The 23223-nt window shown below is 37.3% G+C and overlaps 1 protein-coding gene across 10 annotated transcripts in view; it reads right to left on the minus strand.

Moving 5' to 3' along the window:
• Positions 1–251: 251 nt before the first annotated feature.
• The window catches only part of lrrc7 (leucine rich repeat containing 7), a 77605-nt gene continuing 54633 nt past the window's right edge, over positions 252–23223 (minus strand). For 2 of the 10 annotated variants that reach the window (XM_055051111.1, XM_055051063.1), the window contains 13 exons: positions 21621–22124; positions 20921–21145; positions 20525–20759; positions 19517–19867; positions 18169–18414; positions 16190–16402; positions 14250–14417; positions 13212–13331; positions 12905–13106; positions 11754–12004; positions 10999–11091; positions 5528–5602; positions 2722–3092 (listed from right to left, as the gene is read on the minus strand). In XM_055051111.1, coding sequence (XP_054907086.1) covers positions 2982–3092; positions 5528–5602; positions 10999–11091; positions 11754–12004; positions 12905–13106; positions 13212–13331; positions 14250–14417; positions 16190–16402; positions 18169–18414; positions 19517–19867; positions 20525–20759; positions 20921–21145; positions 21621–22124 — 2794 coding nt within the window. In that variant the 3' untranslated portion in view covers positions 2722–2981. Of the gene's footprint in view, positions 4715–5527; positions 5603–10998; positions 11092–11753; positions 12005–12904; positions 13107–13211; positions 13332–14249; positions 14418–16189; positions 16403–18168; positions 18415–19516; positions 19868–20524; positions 20760–20920; positions 21146–21620; positions 22125–23223 lie in introns of those variants that run through there. The other 8 variants (XM_055051052.1, XM_055051095.1, XM_055051043.1 and 5 more) reach the window with 8 other exon arrangements.

Below are 23223 nucleotides of genomic sequence, written 5' to 3' on the forward strand. Positions count from 1 at the left end.
GTGTAGGCTATTTTAAAAACAGCAGCTAAAACAAATAAATTTTAAAAAATTAAAAATCAGTTTATAGATGTCTAAATTGGTAGATATACCAATAGATATAAATTTTAAAGTTTTTATTGAGTGAAAGGTGACTTTTTACTATGTTGAAAACAACATGGATCATTGTCTGAAAATACAATGCAACTTGTGGTTGTAACATAAAATGTGGAAAAGTTCAAAGGGTATGAATACTTTTTTCAAGGCACTGCAACAACAAACGCTTTGAGACATAAATCTGTGAAAGAGGATTACAGGAATTGCACCGTTTTTTCTGAGTTCTGACTTTTTTCTTTGTGAATTTCTGACTTTTTACCACCAGTATTTTAACCCTTGATCTCAAAAGATTAAGTTGAGTTTAAAATCTGAATCCTGAGACAAAAAAGTTGAAATTCTGAGCAAAACGTCATACATTTGTGACAAAAGTTAGAATTTTGAGAAAAAAAGTTCAAATTCTGAGTTTAATATCAGAATTCTGAAATAAAATCCAGAATTTTGATATTAAATTAAGATTCTTTTTTTAGTGGCAATAGTCCTCTTCCACATAGATCTGATAATTAATTTGTGCCAATTTTTCCCATGAGTACATCACTGTTGAGCAACGACACCAGATTTCGGTTCAAGTCTCATCCAAGCCATGACTAAACAAAGCTGACATTTGGAACCAGAGTATGCCAAACAGTTCTATGGAAAAGCATCAGCGTCTTCAAATGTCTGGTCTTTCAAGTGATTTACATGGAAAAAAGCCCGGCTATTGTACAAATCAAATATTTGAAAAAAGGAAAATCTGCACATGGAAGAAGACTAGTCTTTCAAACAATGGCACAGTTGTTATCACTGGTGACAAATCAAGGTGTAGGAATTAGTTTTCTGTGATACAAATTGGGCACCATAATGCAATAGTGCGCAGGGGTGCAAATGCAGTGTAGGAGTGCGGGGGCACAGGGCTCTTTTTGTGTTTCCCTAATAGTTCAAGTGAATGGCAGTGTGGGTGTAAACATTAGCATGACTTGTACAGTAGATGGCACTAGAGGACAAGGTTGGCTCAGCTGCAAATAGCTGCAGAAATATTGCTTTAGCTCTTTTCAACACAGCTGTGCAAGCGAAACTTTTCAAACCTAAAAACTATCAGCAATGACGTTCTATGAAACGGGTGTTCTTTACAGGTAAAACCGTGGTGTACTTTAGAAAAAAAATGAAATCCATTCAGAGAAATGACTCCTGTAAAATTGCAGGAAATAAAAAAAATCTGAATATATTTTATTAACAGTTATATTAATCATAAACCTTTAGAGCTTTCAGTCTGGGCCCAACTGAGAGTGCAGCTCAGGAAAGCCAAATCTTCATATATGTACAAAAGGCAGAAAGTTATCTGTACACTGGAGGCAAAAAACAAAAAATAATAAATTAAATAAATACGAATGATGGGTGAGGCTTAAGAAAGAAGCTGTATAAAAAACAGAACTAATGACAAAGCAATGAACAAGATGCTACACATTCATTTAAAGCTGCAGTGTGTAACTTATAAAAAATATATAGTTTTTAAATATTTGCTAAAACTGCCACTATTCTGAGTTTATGAACAGATAATCTTTGAAAGACAATCAATCTTCTCCCTCTGATCCCAGAGCCATAATTGCTGTCTAAAGAAATGTACCAACCAAAAATAACCAATCAGAACCAGGAGGCAGGTCTTAGCGCTGTCAATCAAACTCATGATTGTGCTGCTAAATGTGGTAACGGTAGGAAAACAACTTGCAATTACAGAAAAAAACATTTATCCGCCATGCTAACTAGCTTTAGCTGCAGCTTGCTTTATGGTAGCACTGCCAATCAGATGGAGGGTGATCAGAGTTGGGTAGTAACCAGTTACACTTGAGGAAAAAAGGTAGTTTCAGAAATTGTACTTTTTAGGTTTACTTGAGTAAATTTATTACAAACTGCGTTTACTTGAGAAAAATTTCAGAATTTTTTTTACAGGTGGAAAAACAACCATGTTTTAATAACAAAACACCAGACAAACACATGCAGTTTTAGTTAAAGTTTCAGAAGATTTTTATTGAAAAGAACTGATTTGGAAAAAAAATGTTTTGCCTGATTTTTAAAAAAATTTTTTATTACTTATATTAATTTTTCTAATTTTGTACTTAAATTTGCAAAATTTCTACTTAACTTTATATTTTGTTCCTTCTGATTATGTCATAAAAAATTATAATTTGATCAGTTACTCAGTACATTAGCAGATTTTTTATCTAATACCTTTTTATTCTTACTTGATGGCTACTTTTTACTTTTACATGAGTAAAAATATGTTGAAGTAGTGCTGATTTCACTTGAGTTTAACATTTGGGCTCTATACCAGCACTAAGATCTGCCTCCTGGCTCTGATTGGTTGTTTCGAGTCAGCATTGGGACAGGTCATTTCCCCCCCACAGTTTATCTGTTTTGTACCAATCAAAACAGATAAATAGTGAAATAGTGACAGTTTCGATAAATATGTAAAAAAAAAAAAGTTACATACTGGAGTTAACCAAAAAAGAAAAAGAAAGTGAAGGAAAGCGATAAATAAAAAAAAGTATCCTCCAATAAAAAATGACTCAAATCCGATTGGCTGAGGGAAAAACTGCCTCACTGCAGCAGCCCTGAAGGAACTGAAAAGTGTTGCATCCTTTCATGGTCCATCCGTCCGTCAATCAGGTCGCTGACCTCTGGTAGACAGAAGAGAAGAGATGTTTCCCATGGTACTTTTGGCACTAGTATTTGCCTTTGGTTCCGCAATAGGCAAATAGATGTCTGTGTGTTCCTTTAAAAAGGTTACAAAAACAAGAAGAAAAAAAGAAGGCTCATATGTCAGTTCCACATGTCACCAGCAGAGGGCAGGTGGGGTAGAGTTGAATGGAGTTGAGTTGAGATGGGAAGTGGGTTTGTTTGTTATAAAACTATTTCTATGACGTGCTGCCGTCTCTCAGAACCACCAAGTGCACGGTCCGAGGGAAACTCTTCAGCAGAGAGACGGCTGTCTCGTGCTCCATGTGTAAAAAACTATGTCCGTTAGCCTGCAAGGCAAACACGCAGCACAGTCAACAGCAATGTGTGTGTGTGCGCATGTGTGTATAGAGGTATGTGTTCTGCAGATTTTCCATACACATGTCAATGTGTGAGTGTTTTGTGGGAGGATGGAGGGTCACTGCCATCATTATCTCAGTAACACATCACTGTTGGGGGAAAAGAGAGAGAAGAGGAGGAGCTACACAGTCATGCTGTAGAAAGAGAAGGGGTAAAGACAAAAAAGGGTTTTCAGATGAGTTCATCCAGCTAAACTGTACAACTTTAGGAGTGAAGATGATAGACAACAGAGAGGAGGCGCGGGAAACATAGATGAGCGTGAAGCTGATTTCTTATCTTGATTGTTCAAAAACATTCAAATTAAAGTTTAAGTCGTCTTTATTTGTACTTTGAGATTCAGTTTAAATAACTGCATTGAGCTACATTAGTGTTTCTCAAACTTTTTTAGGCTGAGAATTATCATCCGCATTTAACAAACGAACACAGACCACCTTAAATATGATAACACAACATCAAAATTAAAATGTCATCATTTTAATTTTGGGCCAAATCAAAATTATGAATGTCCTTAAAGGGCCAGTTGTCCCAGAATGTATTGATATAACAAAACTATCAAAATATAAATACATTTTTACATTAAATAATATGGAAAATCTTTTCAGTCTTTCTAGGATTTTGGAGTATTTTTGTGATTTTTTTGCAATGAAAATCAAAGTGTTTGCGGTTTTAATTTAGAAATATTTGCAATTATGTATGACGATAATCATACAGCTTTTTATTACTTGTCATATCATTATAGATTATAACTTGACATCAAGTGAGGCTGAAGCAGCTGTTTATTAGAAGTAAGAAATATTGTAAACAATATTCTGTAATAAACTCACAATTATGTATTAGCACCAAAAAGCGCAGGGATTTTACAATAATTTGCAAGAAACAGAAGGGAGAGATTGATGTAATTTGACAGTAAACAGATAAAAACTGCTTTGATTTGATTGATAAATTAATATTTAAGCACTTTGTTATCAGCATGGACTTCTACACTGCAAAAACAAAAATCTTACCAAGTATTTTTGGTTTAGTTTTAGTGAAAATATCTAACGAAACTAATTTACAACTTTCAGCAAGATTTAAGCGCTAGTTTTAAGACAATAATTCATTAAAATCGGGGAATCACATAACGGTCTATAACTTATGTTAATCATGGAGTTTGTAGTTGATATGTTACTTTTCAAATAATGTAGCTCTGATATTTAAGCTTTTAAAACTAATGATGAAAAGAAAAATGAAACATTCGGGGGGAGAAAGCTCATGCCAGATATCTGTATGGTCGTGACGTAGAGGCAGAATATAAAGCAGAATGAAATGTGGATCTTTTACATTATTTATCTGCATATTTACTGCAGCCACAGTGCCTGTAAAAACCCTCTTAGATGTTTTACTTTAATTTTTTTATTACTTTCATAAATCAACCATGATCAACAAAGTTAGGCTTTTTTGAGAAAAGAAAAATTACCAAACATTTTTGGTGTTTTTGATAAAAGATGATCCTTTTAGTTGCCCTCTGTAGCCGTGTTGCCGCGGTAGAGCAACTCCGTGAACAAAAAGAAACCTGGAGGTTCAGGTATTATTAATTTAGTGCAGCACAACACAGCAAAGGGAAAATGAAAAGGAAAAAAACTCTGAAAAACGATTCAAAACCACTCGCTCTCTACACAGAGATCCGCTGCCATAGTAACCGACTGACAACAGCTCCTCTAAGGTTTTAGGATTCAACACCAAAAAACACGCAAATATTTCCCACACATAGAACAGAAATATTTCTGAAACATTTCTGTTTGGGAAATTATTTTTTTGTTTGCAAAAAAAACAACAAAAAAAACCATTGCACAGAAAAATGTATTTTTTGTTTGAGAGAAACTCATTTATAACAGCTAAAAAATCTGTTTATTTTGTGATTAAGTCACTGCTGATTTGCTCATTTAAATACCTGCTCTTCTGATTATCTGTCAGAGAGTTCAAGTGTGTTTCCAATGTTTTTATAACTGGACCGAAACACATGAAATTCCACCGCATCTACATGTTGAGATTGTCATAGTCAAGCTAGCATAGCTAACCTTCTTCTGTCTCCCTCGCTAGTTTTTTTTAATTAAAACTTTTTTCTGACCTTGTCATCTACTTGCCTTAGTGTTGACAATTGCATATATCATGTACATATATAAGATTTAGCTCATTTTAGCCAAAACTAATAGGAGTTATTGTTGGCTAGCAGTTTTGCAACATGACTATAGGCACTGTATGTTGCTACTAAGATGAGATTTCAGCCCATCTTTGAATGGAAGACTGTGTGCTATGTCCTGCTGAATATGCTGCCTCATTATTTGAAAAGGTCGGATGTTGCTGATGTCGAATGGGAGGATGTTACCTGCAGTATCTTGTCTCCAGGCTTCAGTGAGGAGGCGGCGGGTCCGTCATGCTGTACCCTAGTAACAAAGATACCCTATAAGTCAAAATGATACACCGTTAGGACAACACAGGGACACGATGGTTTAGAATCTTTGCCTTTCTCATGCTCATCTCAATATCCAACCCAACCCCAAACACAAAATGAATATTGAAACAAATCAGATTTCTCCCTCAAAGGAATGAAAATACTGCAAAAGTAGTAGTAAGGATTGTTTATGATAATGCTATTTTTTAAATTTTATTTTAGAAACTGCTTTAGCATTTTTTAAAAAAATATTTTTTATTGGCTAGAGCTAAAAATGTAGTAAAATAAACAAAGAGCAAATAATTCAAGAATATGGGAAGGAAAATATGTGTGGGTTTGGAAATAAGTAGATATCAGCAATCAGCCCTCCCCACCCCCATCTGTTTTCATTTCTCAATTACCCAAGGCAGAGATTGTAAAAACACCAACATCTTTTCACCCAGAGCTGAAAGATGTTTTCGAACACAGAGGAGTCAGACAATGCAGCTGCAGAAACTCCACATGGTTCAACAAGCTGCTTACATGTTGAACACAGGTAAATGTGCCGTTAAGGAGGGACACAAGAGAACCGGAAACATAAAAAATGATGCAGTAGTGACGGTGCAGCACCACCCAGGACACTACAGTGAGTGAGTAAACACATCAATAGACACAAAGAGGTGTTAACACTGTGGCAACACTGACAATCATACAGTGAGCCTCATACAGACAGTAAAATACTTCAATTATCCCGCAACAAACTTGGTTAATTTGCCATGCAGACTCTTGAAAAGTCGGTGCTTTCACACTGGCATTTGCTTGGAGCCAATTAGCCTTTGATTGGATAAAGCTCACTGTATATTTAAAGGAAATATGCCATCAGCTGATTTTAATAACAGTGTGAAACAGTCACACACAGAGCTGAAAAACACAACAAAGCAAGGAATCGTTAAAATGGTCTTAATCTGTAAAACATTGAGAAATATTTTCCACAGACTGATGAGATTTTAGCAGCTGAATCAGAGTTAGCTTAGTGTGCAACAGTGGTAATAACAAAAGGGGAAAATATATATGGATTTTTAAAAGTACAACATCTCCAGAGAAAGGCATCTCTGGTAAAAAAAAAAAAAAAAAAACAATTACTAGATTTGAAATAAATTCATGTTTCATCTCAAAAAAACTACCTTTTAATTGGACGACATTTCAGCAAAAGATTTTTTAAAATTATATAGATTTTTTTTTTGCAAAAACAGAATGAAAGATTCATAAGAATGAAAACAAACAATATTATATCAATAATTTCTGTCTGTTTTTGGTAATTAGTGCCACTGCGGAAGCAAAGACCAGAGAGGAGCCTAATAGTAAGATCACAGAGTGTTTTTTTAATTATCCTTTATTTTTTTTTACTTTGTTCTGGAATGTACTAATATATATTTATCTGTTTGCTTTCTATTTTCTCTCATCTTTTTCCCTTTTATCCAAAATATCTGTGATGCTGGGTTATTCTAGCAGTATTGAAGAGAAAAGAAAAATAATAATTCAAAAGGAAAATAATTAACAGAAAAAATTAACAGAAAAAAGTATGTCCTAATGTAAATTTCCTTGTTTGTTTTATTGTTTGTTATTCATTCTATTATCTTGTTCATTGTTTTGTACAACAATACATCTTTTTGGTTTTTGTCAGTTTGTAATGTTTGTTGTATATAGAAAAATTAAAAGAAAGTTTTTGTTTTCACTGATTTCAGGTAGCAAAAATGTTTTCTCAATTTAAATCTTATATTTTGTTAGTTTTACCTTTCAGAGAAGAGCCTTATATAACAAATATAGAGAAGAAAAGAGTTTCTTCTGAAAAGCAAACAAATCAAAGATCCAGTCAATATGAGGCGACTTTTCTTCTTCCTGCGCTCTAATTAACCAGAACTGAAACGGACCCAGAGGTGCAGAGAGCCGCTACGTGTTTTAAAGCCGATCCTTCAGGATTACTGTTGTTTCTGTTCAGACCCGAGTAATGACTCCTGCAGGGGGCCTTCAATGGGCTCAACCCGACCCGGAGCAGGAAGAGAATACGCCGCTGCAACTTAAAGTTAATTAGACGTCGCATTTTAGTTCCTCACTTAACTACAAATTAAAGTTGGTACTTTTTTTTACAGCTGGTTACTATTTATTATCAGGCAACCCTTATTGAAATTGTTACATTTATGACTTGCATTGTACAGTATGTCCAAAGTGAAGGTCGTCAAATTTATCTGCATTTTGAAACATATCCAGATCATGAATGTTTTCAAAAAACATTGATAAAAACCTTTAAATGAGTACTGCTCTAAATATCTTCTCACACTGAGAATTTAATGATTGTTTTCTGGAGATTTATTAAACATTTCTGTGCTGATGTATGGCAGTAAATGTGATTTCTTTTCTACGGCTGAGGCAGGTGGGAGTTAGCATCTGGAAACTCGATGTTGTTGACCATTTTCTGAGGAAAATTTGAAATTAACTCATAATTTCACATTAGAACAAAACGTGTTGATTCTGTGTGAATTTGTAAAAAAAACAACAAAAAAAACAGATAAAATAATATTTAAGCACATAATGTTTTTTTTCTGCACTTCTCTGGCGTCCAGAGGGCCACACAAAGAGCTATTTGCCCAGATTTGGCCCCAGAACCTTCAGTTTGACACACCATGTTGGGATGACTCATTTCAAAATAATGCAAGCTGAACACTAGAGGGAGCTACCACACCAAGGATGTGTGACACTGTATTTCTGTAGCTCTGGTATTCAAAGCACTGATGTGTAATTTTGTGAATTTAAAAGGCCTAAACCTGGGAAATACAAAATACCGCGTATGCAAAACATCCAGGGTAAATATCAGTGAAAAACATCAAACATATCTGCTGATTTTTCACTCTGACAACAGGAGTTTGCAGAATATTTCACTCTGATGGGTTTTATTGAGTTTTCCTGAAATTGCAAAAGGCTGTAAAGTTGAAGGCAAAGGTGGGGTCATCCACTTCTTTAAAATATTTTGCTGCAATTACAGCACAGCAGCGTTTTGTAGTATATTTAAAGAATTACAGATTAAATGGAGAGTACTCTGCAGATTCCCAATTAAATTGAATTTTTAAGGGTTATTCCAACACCGTAAAAGGGCAGCATTATGTGTTTATCATTTTATGGCACAACCAAATAACCATGTTACCTTCTGTTGTTAAAAAAAATGCTATATATACCAAATATGACTTCAAATCAATTTTACTTTGTAACACCTTGAAATTGGGTCTCTGTCTCTTTAAAAACTTCTGCTCTTTCTGTAACTCATATAGTCATCCTAACATGGCTCCTCTATTAACCCTTTAACGTTTTGACCAGCGTTGCATAACGAGCTCAGCAGATGTGCGGTTCCACCAGGTGTTTGCTAATTGCTGCTAGCTAGTCTGAAGGGGCTGTGCCTTGAAGATGGAGCAAGGTCCGCCCAGCCGAATGGTTGCCGTGGGAGAAGAAACTATTTTCATGTATGTTTTTGATGAGTTAATAACATTATGACATGATGTAAATCTCAAAAATATGAATGTTATATAATAATGCCCTTTTATTATGCTTAAAAGTAAACCTATAACTGCTTCTGACATAAATAATTTCCACTCTATAAATACAGTTTTTAAAGTCTTAAAACAAGTTTTGAATATTCTGGTTCTAATCAGACATAAGGGGAATAAGTTCAAGAGTTAGGCTTTTCCAAAACTTGTAAAAATATTATAATTTAAGATGTTTTTTTATAGAGTATGCATTCTGTCATTACTTACGCAAAAAGGTTCATCTGCAGAGACTCTGTTGCCTCTTTATGACCCATAAAGAATAAAAGGAACTATAAAATAACTGCTGAAGTCAGCAGGTACCCGACCTTAATATAAAAGTTAAACAACAGTTTTCTTCCTACCTTCAAAGTAAAACTTCACCATTCGTCCTCAGAGTGGGCCGTCCCGTCAGAATAAAACGTCACACCTTCCATCCTGAATCAAAGCAAACATCTAAAATCGCCCACTGCGCCCCAGAACTGAGCAGTCGGCTAAAGATAGCAGCTGGAGCTTTTTGTGTGCGGCACAAAAATCTCCTTGAGGCCGACCGGAGCGACTCGTTTCTGGGACAGGTCGCCTTGTGGAGCGGGCCTGGGGGATCTCCGCCCCAACAGGCTGCTGCTGCTGCAGACAGGCTCAGTCAAATTTAGAAGTCAAGTCGATGAAAGACATTGGCGTGTCTTGTAAGATTTGAGGAAGTCTGATGATGCTACAAGGCGGTTCAATACAGCTGCAGACTCCGGAAAATGTTAGTTTTTTCTACTAACCTGAGGAGTTTCAGTTACGTTTTGAATACATTTAAAGGGGCAGTGTTAGCTTAAATCAGATCTTTGTAGCTTTACATCAAAAACACAACCGGAGCATTGCTTTGATATTTTCATTCATGTTTAGCTCCTCCTGGAAGCTGTGGTTTCTCACAACGCTCCCTCCCCCACCCACTCAGCTCCTTCAGACTAGCCAGTAGCAATCAGCAAACACCTCATGGAACTGCTGAGCTCATCATATGAGCTGCTTTACTGATAAAAAATCTTTTAAAGGGTTAATAGAGGAGCCATGTTGTGATGACTTCAGAGAGAGCGCGAGGATTTAAAGAGGCAGAGGTTCAATTTGGAGGCATATTTAAAATTTATAGCATTTTTTAACAACTGAAGGTAATATAGTGACTTGATTGTAGAGTTTGGTAGTATCAAGTTACATTTTCTTGAGTAACTATTTTGAAAAATATGTATTTTCACTACGCTGTATTTTCTGCTCTGAATTGAGTAAAATTTCTGGATTTTTTACTCGCTAAATGAAAAACAAACATGTTTTAACCAAAAATTCACCAGACACAGACACACACCTGCAGTTTTTGTTAAAGTTTCATAAGTTTTATTTTGAAAGAAACTCATTTGGAAACATTTGATTTCTCAGATTTTATTACTTAGATGAATTATTGTTATTTTTGACTTAGCTTTATATTTTAGTTTCTCTGATTATGCAACTTTTACATATTAAATGATTGATAATTTTATCTGTTACTCAGTACTTGAGTAGACTTTGTACCAAATACTTCTTTACTCTTCATTTCTTGGCTACTTTTTACTTGTACTCTGCCCACCTCTGGTTAATTTAGCTCCAAAATGCCACGATGTGCCTGGAAAACAAACATAACCCTGCCTCTTTGAGTCAAATTAAGCCCAATAAATGAACCTGAGCTGTTTAGAAAAAGGAAATATTCACTGTAAGTGAACCACGTCGGCCTCACCGCCTCACAGACAAACACTGCGGTAACGAGCTGCAGTTTCCATGGCAACTCTGAGGTAAAGCTGAGGAGGCTGTGATTGGCTGACAGGCTGGGTCAGGTCGTACCATGTCGGAGGGTTTGAAGGGGTTGCCCTGGCCGCTGATGCCGCCAGAGATACTGAAGCCGAGGCCGGGGTTCTTCTCTATCCTCACACACAGCTGGCAGAAGAGCAGAGAGAGACAGCTCAACGTGAAACGCACGCACGGCGAAAACGGCAAAGAAACACGAGGAGGATCGCTCTGCCAGCTATCTGGAACAACCAGGCCACAAATGACACTGCCTGTGCTTTGCTGTTTGGCATGATGGGAAGCTATCTCTTGCAATGAAGGGGGAAAAACAAGAAAAACAATGAAAAACCCAGAGGAGGTCGCGGTGCAGACTGGTGCAAATGACTTCATGTCCCTCTCTGAACTGGGACGGCGCTCTCCATCTGCAGAACGTTTCTGATTACGACTGACACGTCTGGCTTGGTTTCAGCACAGACGGAGGCTCTAAGTTACTTAATTATCTCCACATTTTACCAATATTAGCTGCTTGTTTACGACAAAAAGAAAAACAATCTTATAACTAGATATTTTTCATTAAGGAGTTCATTAATGTTAATTATTTACACAAAAATAGCTCCTATGTCTTCCTAAAAAGTTACTTTATAAGTTTGGTTTGTTTTAAATCAAATATGCTAACATATTTGCATAATAAACGAGACCAAATATACGTGACTTTCTGTTTTTGCATCAAAATCTGCTTGGGAAAAATCAGCCATTATTGTATTTGATGAATGCTAACGACTTGTGCTCTGCAGAACAAGCACCTTCCATACCTGCTCTTGGAAACCGTCCGTGCTTTTCTGGCCTTTCGTCTGCAGCAGGCAGCGAGCGCTCTGAGGCCGGGGGTTGGTGTGGCTCGCCATGACGGCCTGGTTGCTGTGGGTCATGCCTTGGTTCACGTGGTACTGCGGATTGGTGGCCGGCTGATGGGAGGGGTGGGGGTTGTACTGAGATTGGTTTCCAGACGACGACAGCGCCATGGGGAGGCCGCCACTGGGGTACGCCTGGCCTGGGGAGGGAAGGCCTGAAGACAAAAACACATTAAAGATTGGTTTCTTATTTAGAAGTCTGGGTTTCCCTCAGAAAAGTTGACCAGGTAGTTATTGGAAAACACTATTGACAATACGCAATTAAACCATTTTATTACATTCCACATCACAAATATAAAGTATTTTGCATTCACTAACTTACAAATCCTTCAACAATATGACAAAATGTTGGAAAAATCAAAGGATATTGATGCTTTTCACTGTAAAAACACAAAATCTTACCAAGTAACTGTAATGTAGTTTCTAGTGCAAATATCGTAGAAGAGAAAACTTACTTACAAGTAACTTTTTGAGCTTTTTTTAACTAAGTAATTCCTTAACATCGATCAGTCCTATTAGCAGATTGTTTCACTTATGACGAGGGTAAAACATCTTGCTATAGCTGAATCAATCTGCCGAAGGAAGTTGTATTAAAGAATTATTCACTTTAAACAAGCTCTTCTAGCTTCTAGCTGAAATGTTAGTTAATTCTCTTATTTCAAGTAAAATATTTGCACTAGAAACTAGATTAAAAATACTTCATAAGGTTTTATGTTTTTGCAGTGCTGATTTTAGGCACATGGGTGAAAATTAGCTCATTTTAACTAAATTTCTCAATATTGATGAAAAAGTCTTTGTTTCATTGGCAGGTTAATTCACTTATTACAAGATATTTTTCCCTTGTTATAAGTAAAATAATCTGCTAGTTTTTAAAATCATTATTAAGGAATTATTTAGTTAAAATAAGCTCAAATAGTTTTTCCAAGTTACTTTTACTCACTGCACTTGTTTGATTTCATGTGCAGTAGAAAGAAACAAAAAAAGGTCTGATTGTATGTTTTTGCAGCGCTGCAAGGCATTAAATGTAAAACATGGAGGTAAGTTTTGTGGTGTACCCTGCGAGACGTTGCCTTGGTACTGGCCCGGGCCGCCAGCTGGTACCACTGACAGCGACATTCCTTGCTGGTACTGGCCGCCCTTGTTCATCATCCCGTCATAAACCTGCTGCCCGACGACGCGGTGAGACACGGTGGCCGAGGATGAGGAGGACGAGGTGACGATCATGGTGTTGTGTGACTGATTGTGTGAATGTCCGCCCTGTGGAAACAAGCACCGCATAATGACAACTCGTCACAATCACTGCTATGTTGCCACTGAAAGCAGGTTTTACCTTTTACAGTCACTGATTTATTGATCCTTTACCTTTTTCATGAGGTTCTCAGGCGGAACGTCTCTTCGGCCGAGTGAGTAGGGAGCCCACTGGTTGCTCCCTGTCACCCCCTCCTGGTCATTATCCAGCATTGCAGCCTGCTGAGAAGGTGTCTGAGAAACAGAGACAGAAAAATACTGAAAAGGTTCACAGCAGTAATCAACTGGTGAGATTACACTTTTTAACAGGATTAAGGCTGGAAGATTATACTTTCCAACTAAAATCAGTTAATTACCAACACAAAGAAAAGCATGTCTGCGTTTTTACTCTTTAGCTTGAACAAATATTTTATTTATTTTATAAATACCTTAACACTAGTTCCACAAAAGTCATAATTTATTGGTATATTTTTCTGAAGAGTGAAACTGTAACAGGTTTAAAACTGTTTAAACCTGATGCTAACTTTAGTCCTAATCTGGTCACTGCTAGACAGATTAGAGTGTTACTTTAATCTTTTCAGATCAAAAGTCAAAATTCTGAGAAAAAAGACAGAATTTTGAGAAATTAGAAATCTGATTTTAAAGCCTAAATTTTTCAGAAAAAAAATAATTCAGAGAAAAAAAAGTCTGATTCTGAATTAAAAGTCAGAATTCCGAGTCTAAAGTAAATTCTGAGACAAAAATGTAAATATTTAGAAAAAAAGAGCAGAATTCTTATTTAGAATTTGAATTTAAAGTCAAAATTATAAATTTAAAATCAGAATTTTGAGAAAACAGTCTGGATTTTCCCCCCCAGCAGCCCAAATCCTCTTCCACATTTTTTCACAGCAAATGACGTCCACTTTAATAAGCTTTAATAAGCTGCAAATACTATTATGGAATATTATGTTAGATTCATATAAGTCCTGCCAGGTAGAATTGCTGTGACTCTTCTAGTTGTTTGGATAAAACATGCAGGTGATATAAACAGTCAAAAAACAAACAAAGGACGTTTAATGTGCTTAAAACGACCACTGCCTGCAGCTCCCCAAAGCTTTTGTGATCATATGTATGCAGTAATCAGGGTTTCAGTTCTCTCATCAGGATACTCACAGTGATGGCAGACGGAGGCGGAGGTAGTGGCAGCCAGCGGCCAGCAGGGGGCTCATGCCTAGTGTTATTGTAAAGGTTAAAGTTCAAAGTGGTGCTGCGCCCCTGGCCGTGACCCCCGCCCTGATAGAGCATGCCCAGGGTGAGCGTGTTGTGCTTTAGGACACCACTCTGATTGGAGGAGACAACATCACATGACATGAATGACGGGGGAGGGGGAAGGGGGCGGAGCCAACACAGCGAGCCAGCACAGCTCCACAATAAAACAAATATACAAACAACAACACGGATATAAAATCAACAACAACAACAACAGTGCAGAGTTGCTGAAAGCACAGAAAAATGTTAGCTAGTGATTGGTCAATACACACAAAACAGGAAGTGGATCATTCCAGCAACTTTATACACACTTAACCAAGAGTTTAAAAATGTTACTGGAAAAGTTAAAAATCATCAAAACCAGATGTTTTTTTGTATGACTAAATAAGAGTTATGTCTACTGTTCTTAACCTTTTTATTTTGCCCAATTCTCCTGCTTCTGTCTGACCGGAGTATTTAATTTGGCCCAGCCTGACGCAGATTCATTCAGAAAAACATAATAAATAAATCAGTGGAGGTAAGGAAAACCTTAAAAGCTGCGCAGCTATAATGAGGAGGATTGGACTGGTTTAATACCAACGAATACATTTCCAAATATTATTGAGAATAATATGATTTTTGAAATGCCATTTTTCTGGTACATTGTAAACATAACTGCAATTTTTTGAATCTAGCTCTACAACAGGGTGGTATGAATAATTTTGGCCTTAACTGTACCACAGAGAAATTATTTGAAAGTAAATATTTAATATTTGTACAGGGAGTTATTGTTTTCAACTTTATACAAATATGAAGACAATTTAAACTTCAAAATATCATCTGTGACAATTTCCAAACTTTTTTCAGACAATTGAAAACAATTAAAAGGAATGTCAGCATTAAATTGGGTCAATTTAAAATAAAATCTCTTATAAAATCATTAGAATTTCAGAAAAGAGATGACGCTCTATTAGGGCCAGTGTACATAGAAAAAGAGGAGCAATTTCCACAGCAAAACGCAGAAATTTCTAGATTAATTTAAGAAATTTTCTAGAACACCCCCCTGAAATTTCAGGGCTTGAAAAATTTAACTTTTCCAAGAAAAAGCTAAAAGAAATTCTGATTGTTTTCTGAAATCTTAGACAAAAAAAAGTTTCAAAAGGGAGAAATGTTTAAAAATTCCTCGGTAAGAGGAGCTTCAAGCTAATTTTTTTTCAAATATAGAAAAAACCCCAGAAATTTTGAGATAAATCTCAAAACATTTAGTTTTCAAACTTTTCAAATATGGAGACAAAAATGTGAACTTTTGAGACTAATTTTAAAAAACTTTCTACAAAGCAAATCTGAGTTTCAAAAATGTTTGGCATTTTTCTAAATTTGTTATAGATTAATCTAAAAATTTCTGAGGTCTCAAAATATCTTTGTTTTTCTAGAAAATGTTCAAATTTAGACATTCATTGTTTTTTCTAGAAGATTTTAGAGATTAATCTCAAAATATCTGAGTTCGTTTGGTGGAAACTGACTCCATTTTTCTATCTACAATGACCCCGATGCTGGCTCATATTTTCATCACTTTGGAAGAAAAAGAAAAGGATAAAATGAGACAGGATCAGATTGCTGATTCGAATGGAGATTTTGCTGAATTGAATGTAAGGAAATGTGACTCTTCAAGCACATATCCATCGGCGAGTGTGCGGCTGATCAGGCCGACGGTGACAGTGTGGAGTGGACACACATGCAGCCGAAAACGAACCTCGTCAACCTTACAACACAGACTTACACGGATACAGACAGAGGGGGCTTCGTAGTGCCGTGTGTTTCCGTGTGTGTGCTGTGGACGTGTTTTCTGCTGCGGGTGGACGTACCCTGTCCAACCGTTTGGCCTCTATGTGCCTGAGGAGCTGCTGCCTCCAGTCGGCGGGCATCTTGGAGGTGATGTCCTCGGGTTTCTGCGGGACGACGGGTCTCACTTTGATGGTGTCCTCAGACGGTTTCTCGGGGCAGGTGGCCAGGGTGTAGTCGGGCGGCATCTTCTCCAGCAGGGCGGCCATGGTGGGGCGAGCCGACACGGGGCGGGCCTGCGGGCCGTCAAAATGTAGAAACACAGAGGGAAGAGAGCGACGAGAGTGCAGAGGATGGAACTGTTACAGAAAATAAGTTTTTATAGAGACGCAAATCTTTCAGGATCTAGAGAAAACCATCAAATGTTTTACATGTTTTAGACTGAAAAGAGTGTAAACAAATCAAAGGTTTATTTAAAACAATTGCATAAAGTAAATAAATATAAGTACAAAATTAGTCAGGGTTTTTAAATTTTGCTAATCGGCCATAAAACTGCAATCAGTACAACCTGACACACGATCACAATAACACACGATGTTGGACAACAAATACATTGATGGACTGAAAATTTCTGAGATTAATCTTAAAATGTTTTTATTTTTGTGTGTTTAAAAAGTTGAAAAATTGCTATAAAAACAAACATTTTATGAATAATCGCAACATTTTTTTTAGAAAAAAATTTTCAAGAAAATTTCTTAAATTCATCTAGAAATTTCTAAGTTTTGTGGTGTAAATTGACTCAATTCTTCTGTCTACAATGGACTGAATAAAGTGTCATTGTAATGATTTTGAGACTCAGGATTTGTTCATTAATACAAACAAAATAAATGTAACAGTTATTGGAGAAGTACTTCAACACATCTGGAATATGTCTACATATTTGTCAGAACATTCCAATGGAAACAGTTTTTTAATGTATGTATATTCTAAATGTTTCAATATGTGAAAATGTTCTCAAAAACAGAGATGATTGACAGCGTTAAGTCCCGCCTCCTGGCTCTGATTGGCTGTTTCTAGTTAGCATTGGAAACAGGAAGAAGAGATGGATTTTTTTACTCTAATGAAGCAATGATAGTTTCAGCAAATGTGTCAAAAATATGTTTTTCTAAAACCTAAATAGTGCAGCTTTCAGCAAAATGAGCACTGTAGTAATCTGAGTTTTGCAAACAGCCACCATGCGCCCTACTTTCTCCTGCTGAACGACAGCAGATGAAATGTTTTGCCATCTAATCAGGTATGCTGTTGGACACATCTCTGTGGGTATTTTAGGAACATCTGACTTGTAACGAACCCAGAATATCTTGAAGGGATTATTTATGAAGGAGTGGGTCTTAAAAAACAAGGAAGCAGCAACGAACACCATCCTCGCTCTGCTCACTCACACCGAGATGATTAAAGGAAAGAATCAAGAAGCTGTTGTAATCCCAGATCCTTAAACCTCTCTGCCAAAATAGGCCATCTCTCTGCGTGTTCCAGGAATTATTACACTTACAAGCTGCTGCATTTGCCTGACTTCAGGAATCTGAACCACATCAAAAGAAATAAAATCTGATGCAATAGATATTTTTGGGCTTTTATTCCAGCCAAATAGCGATGCTACAAAATATGTTTTCTCTGACTAGTTTAAAGTATCTGTTGCAACAATCTGCCAGTCAGCTGGCTGAAAGGAAGCTTCAATATTCATCATTTCTTTTACAATACTGCTACAATGAGAGGTAGAAGCCACATAATTATCAGTAGAAAATTACCCCAGATAAGCAAATATTTCTTCTTAAATGTAATTGTTTATGTTTAAAATGTGACCTTCTGAGAAAAAAACTTATACAAACAGCAGAAAGCATAGAAAAACAAGTTGTTTTACAGATGGAAAAACTGCTTTCGCTTTAACTAAAACAAAAATTAAATATCATATCTAATTATATATGAATATAGATGAAATCAAGAACTCAAAACCCAGCTTATAAAGTAAAGAGAAGCTGTTAAAGTACATCTTTTGCGTTACCTGAGATGCTCCGTACGTTTCGGTGCTGTAGCTCCTGGCAGACAGGGGGCGACGCTGAGTCAGACTTTTGGTCGGATAGCCAATCATGGGCTTCTTCTGCTCCTGGTAAGTGGTGTAGTCGTCGTCGTAGCGACCGTTTCTCTTGTTGTGCATCATCTGATTTTGGTTGTCAGACATGTTGGTGAGGGCAGAATGCTCCATGGGGGACGAGTAGGCAAGAGCCCGACTGTAATGAGGCGGGTCCGTCTGAGTCCAAACAGATAAATCATTTTAGTTTGATTTTAGCAGAATCAATGCACAGCAGCTATAGTGTCAAATTATAAGCATAAATTAAATCAAACAACTGAAAGAAGATGCACATTTTGCACCATTTAGACACAAGTTTCTTCATATGATGCACACTGCAAAAACACAAAATCTTACCAAGTCATTTTGATTTAGTTTATAGTGCAAATATATTAGTACACGTGAAATAAGACAAAACTAACTTAAGAATAATTTTTCAGCAAGATTTAGGGGTTTGCATCAAGTCAATAATTTTTTTTTTCACAAATTTTTGACTTTAAGCTCAGAAATTTCCAAGTTTGTTCTAGAATATTTCTGAGATTTTTATTAGAAATTTCCTAATTTTTTTCTATGTGCAGTGAGATTCATACACTGTCATACATCACAAACTGTCAAAAGATGTAAATTTTGCTAATTTGGTGCACATTGATTTGAATTATTTTATTTTACTGCTGTATTTTAAATCCATTGGAATCAAAACACAAAAGTGATTGTAGTTTTCACGGAATAGTCAGAAATATAAAGAAAAAAGACTTGATTTTCTCAAAATACACTGTAAAAACACAAAATCTTGGAGAATATTTTTGATTTAGGTTCTAATGCAAATATTTTACTACACTTAAAATAACACAAAACAAACTTATAAGCAACTATTCAGCAAGATAAAAAAAAGCTAGTTTTGAAACCTCAATATTGGTGAAAAGGTCCACTGGCAGAGAAACATCCTGTTATAAGTTTGTTTTGTCTTATTTCAAATAAACTATGATCTCTGCATTAGAAATTAGACCAAAATTACTCGGTAAGATGTTGCGTTTTTGCAGTGCACACTTTATGAACAGTATAAAAGAAAAAAACTGTAATAATTAGAATGTCATAAAAACGCTATCACAATTTGAAAAAATACTTCAGCGCAGCAAGATTAACAGATGAGGTTTGATTACTGTAATTGCTTTCATGTATTTATAGCAGAATATGTGTTGTGTGGATTAACATAAACACATTTTTGATGTTGCATATGTTATGCGATGAATTTGGAAGATTTTGTTTTTTTACTGGCTCATACCTGATGCTTGTATTGAGCTTCCTGTAGCGCCTCCTGCTGGGCTTCGTGAACTCTACGAAACAAGGCAAGCTCAGTGGAGCTCACCAGAGAGTCGGCTCGCCTCAGAAAGCCTGGCCTGGAGCGCTGAGTTGAGATGGTTTGCTGCTGCTGGCTGGACGGGCCGTCCTGGTTGATTGGGGCTTGGGGGAACGAAAACATCTCCAGCGGTGGATACGCGCGATACCGAGGACTCACAAGCTCCTTGGGTAGCGTCTTTCCAGGTTGACTCAAGTAATCCATGGCCTTTGAGGAGTGGTTTACATAATCTGGTGTGTTGGGGAATGGAGGAGGGATCCTGCGATCTATGGTCACCTGATTGGGTAGAAAGTTCTTCAATGAGTCAGTGGAAAGGTTTCAGGCATTAGTGTCGACACACTAAGCTCAGTATTTGAAAATTGTCTGAATTTAGCCCCAAAATGCCGCATTTCTTAAAAACATTTTGAACTACGTTGCAACGTGACGTCATCCCACCCCTTGGTTTTCTGCTGGAGGCAATGATGACTAACATTGGTAAATCTGTCAACATTATGAGCTAAATCTTAACTGTATGTGTGACATCTATAGGAAAAAGAGATGTGGTGATTTCCTCCTAATTGTCAACAATATGATAACTAGATGAGCTCCAAGGCGTCACATTTCACCTTTTTAACTTAAAAAATAGCAAGGGAGAGAGAAGTCGGTCAGCTATGCTAGCTTGACTATGACAATCTTAACATGCAGATGTGCTGCAGAATTCGGAGCGTTTCGCTTCACTTAATTTATTTTATTTATTTTTTTTAAAAGGCAATCATCACACCAACTCTGACAGATTATCAGTAGAACAGGAGTTTAAATTAGCTAATCCACCACTGCTGTGTTCAGATGATTACTCATTAATTATTGAATTATTAATTTACATCTCCAGGCTTCATTTTGTCAACTGGGTTGAATAAATATATCTATATTTATTTATATAAATGCATTTCCGACCTGGGGGTTGTAGTTCTGGTCAAAATGATAGGCCTTGTGAGGAATGGCAGGTTTTTGATTTTGTCCAGACTGGTTCTGGTTGCCGCCTCCGTGTCCTGGGAAGCCCAGCTCATCGTCCAACATGGGGGCAGACTGAGACCGTGACATGCTGGTCTGCTCCATGGAACCAGGGAGCTCTGGGCGGTCCAAACTGGTCTGCTGCTCGATGGATGAACTGTAGCTTTCCATAGGAATGCTGGGAAGAAAGATGAAAATAAACTCAAAGATCCCATCTTTTTCTGATCAGTGAACGTATCATGTTTCTACAGGAAGAAACTCAACTTGATCTACATTCAGTATCATTTCAAAACAAAAAGGAGATATTACTTACAGACTACATGTGCGTGCTGAACTTACCTGTAGACTTTATAGGAGCCAATGTCGATCTCATCAATGCTCTGGGACTTCTTAAACTTGGATCTGGTCTCCTTCATCATGGGGGAAAGTCGGTCGGAGCTTTTACTCATCACCACTGTGACCTTGTTTCCCCCGCCAACGGTGAGCTGATCCTTCCTGATCTGCTCCCCCTGGCTGTTGTGATACGTCCAGGATCCGGGCAAAGGTCCTGAGCCCTGCTCCATTCTGCAAGTAAAAAACCCTCCAGGGAATTACATCAGAGAAAATAAACAAACAGGCACAACCTCTGTGAGGTGTTGCATCGCATTCAAACTGTTTATTTTCGATTAATAATAGTAAGTTACTCATTAATGAGATATTCTAAACTTGACTAATATTTTTCAATCGACTAACGATTAACTGATAAGAAAAACTTTTCTTGCCTGTAATCCTCAAAAACAACAGATAAACAATTTACCTGAACACAATAAGTGAGTTAAGAGATTAATATTATAATTTTAGGCTGTATATATTAAGATGTTGTGTTGTTGCAGGGTAATTTGAAGTTAGGTGGTCAGTGAGTGTTATTAAACAGGTTAAGTATTCCTCAACTTGAAAACGTTTGAGAAGCTTTTGCCGAAGTAGAAGTTGTCAGATAATCGATTGGAACTAATTTTAATTTAATTAGTTGTATTAACCGCCAGCATCTCCAGTCGCTCACCTTGAGTCCAAGTCCTTGCGGTCAGGATTGGGGCTTGAGGTTGGCGTCAGGTCCAGCTTTGAGGGGAAAGCAGTCCTGTCCTCCAATGGGCTGGGCGTCCTGGTCCAATTCTGCCAGGGGTTTTGGGAGGAAGGTCCAGATTGCGGGTCGTTATCCGGGGTGGAGCGCTGGTTACTGTGGTAGGGGAGTGTCTGGGTGTCCAGCTCCAAGGGGACTCCGACGATTCGATCTTGCCTGAGGAGGGGCCGGCGACCGTGAGCCGACTGGCTGCGGGGTTTGGAGCCCAGCGGCGGATTACCCTGACTTGTATTAGAGGACGTCGGGTCCATCGGGGACTCCTCGGCGTCAAAACCCGTGTTGTCATAGTGCTGGGCCTCCGACCAATCAAAAGGCTCGCTGAGTGGACGCCGATCTCCCCGTTGCTGCAGCGTTCCCGATGGAGGGGTTTCTCTCTGAGACAGCAGGGGCTTGGAGTCAATAGGCTTTGGGAAAGACTGTGCAAGTCTACGAAAATAAAACATATGAGGAGATGCTTATAAAGGGAACAAACTGAACTGTTTCATGCTATAGTCAGTGCAATCATGAACACGTGCTGTGCAGTCCGACCCACTGGCACTCGGAACAGAACGACTTTCTCTCCATCTCTGATGTTCCTCCTAAACATCAACTGGGCAAAGAACCATGTTTGGAGTAATTATGTTTCTAAGAGGACGGATGCCAAATGCAAGAGCCTTCAAACTCTTTTCACTGTCATTTGCATCTTTGTAAACAAATATGTTTCACGAGGACGCAGGCAAATAAATAAAAAAAACAGAAAACAGACTGAGATCTGAACAGACTTTGTGAAATAACTAATATAATGCTGAAAAAATGTCAACGTGAAAGTGGGATAGAAAGAATGGGAAAGTGAGAGGATGTATGTTTCTAGTGCAGGAGCTTTTCAAGATGAAGAGCCAGAAAAATCTGAATACTAACAGAGGATTATTAGATGCAAAAATGCAATTTTTCAGGGATTTCACACATTTTGTATCTGCATATGTTTATTTGTGAAGTTTCTCAGTCCTCCATAAAAACACAGATTAACCGTAGATACTAAAAATGTTCCAAGGTTTTAGCACAAAACATTCCCTAAAAACATAAAGGCTGACTTTCACTTAAAAACGAAAAGATTTTCTATTTATTATGTATTTTGACTGTAACTGCTACCTGATATATTCAACAAACAGGTAATTTATTGAAAATTATTTGTCAGTAACACAGTCTGACTTCAATAAAAACTAATCATCATGCCTGAGGCTATAATGCAGCAGATTTGGCTTGCAATCTAAGATTACATGTTTTAGTGCTGTTCATTACTGCGAGACAGAAACCAGATTCAAAACACGCTTTGACATAAATTTTTAATGCGATTCTCATTTCCACATACGTCAGCTTATATCATTAATGTGCAATACCCTCCGCAGAGGAACCGTGCCTCTTTAATTGGTTCTTTTCATCTCTCTGTGCAAAAAGCAACGCGCCTCCAAACAGTGGAGCCCACACAGGAAGCCTCTTCAAACCGGAGAAAGAACAAACTGAACGGCAATCTGCAGCATCTTAGCAA

Source organism: Poeciliopsis prolifica, unplaced genomic scaffold (genome assembly GCF_027474105.1).
Source record: "Poeciliopsis prolifica strain line A6 unplaced genomic scaffold, Auburn_PproV2 SCAFFOLD002, whole genome shotgun sequence".
NCBI lineage: Eukaryota > Metazoa > Chordata > Actinopteri > Cyprinodontiformes > Poeciliidae > Poeciliopsis > Poeciliopsis prolifica.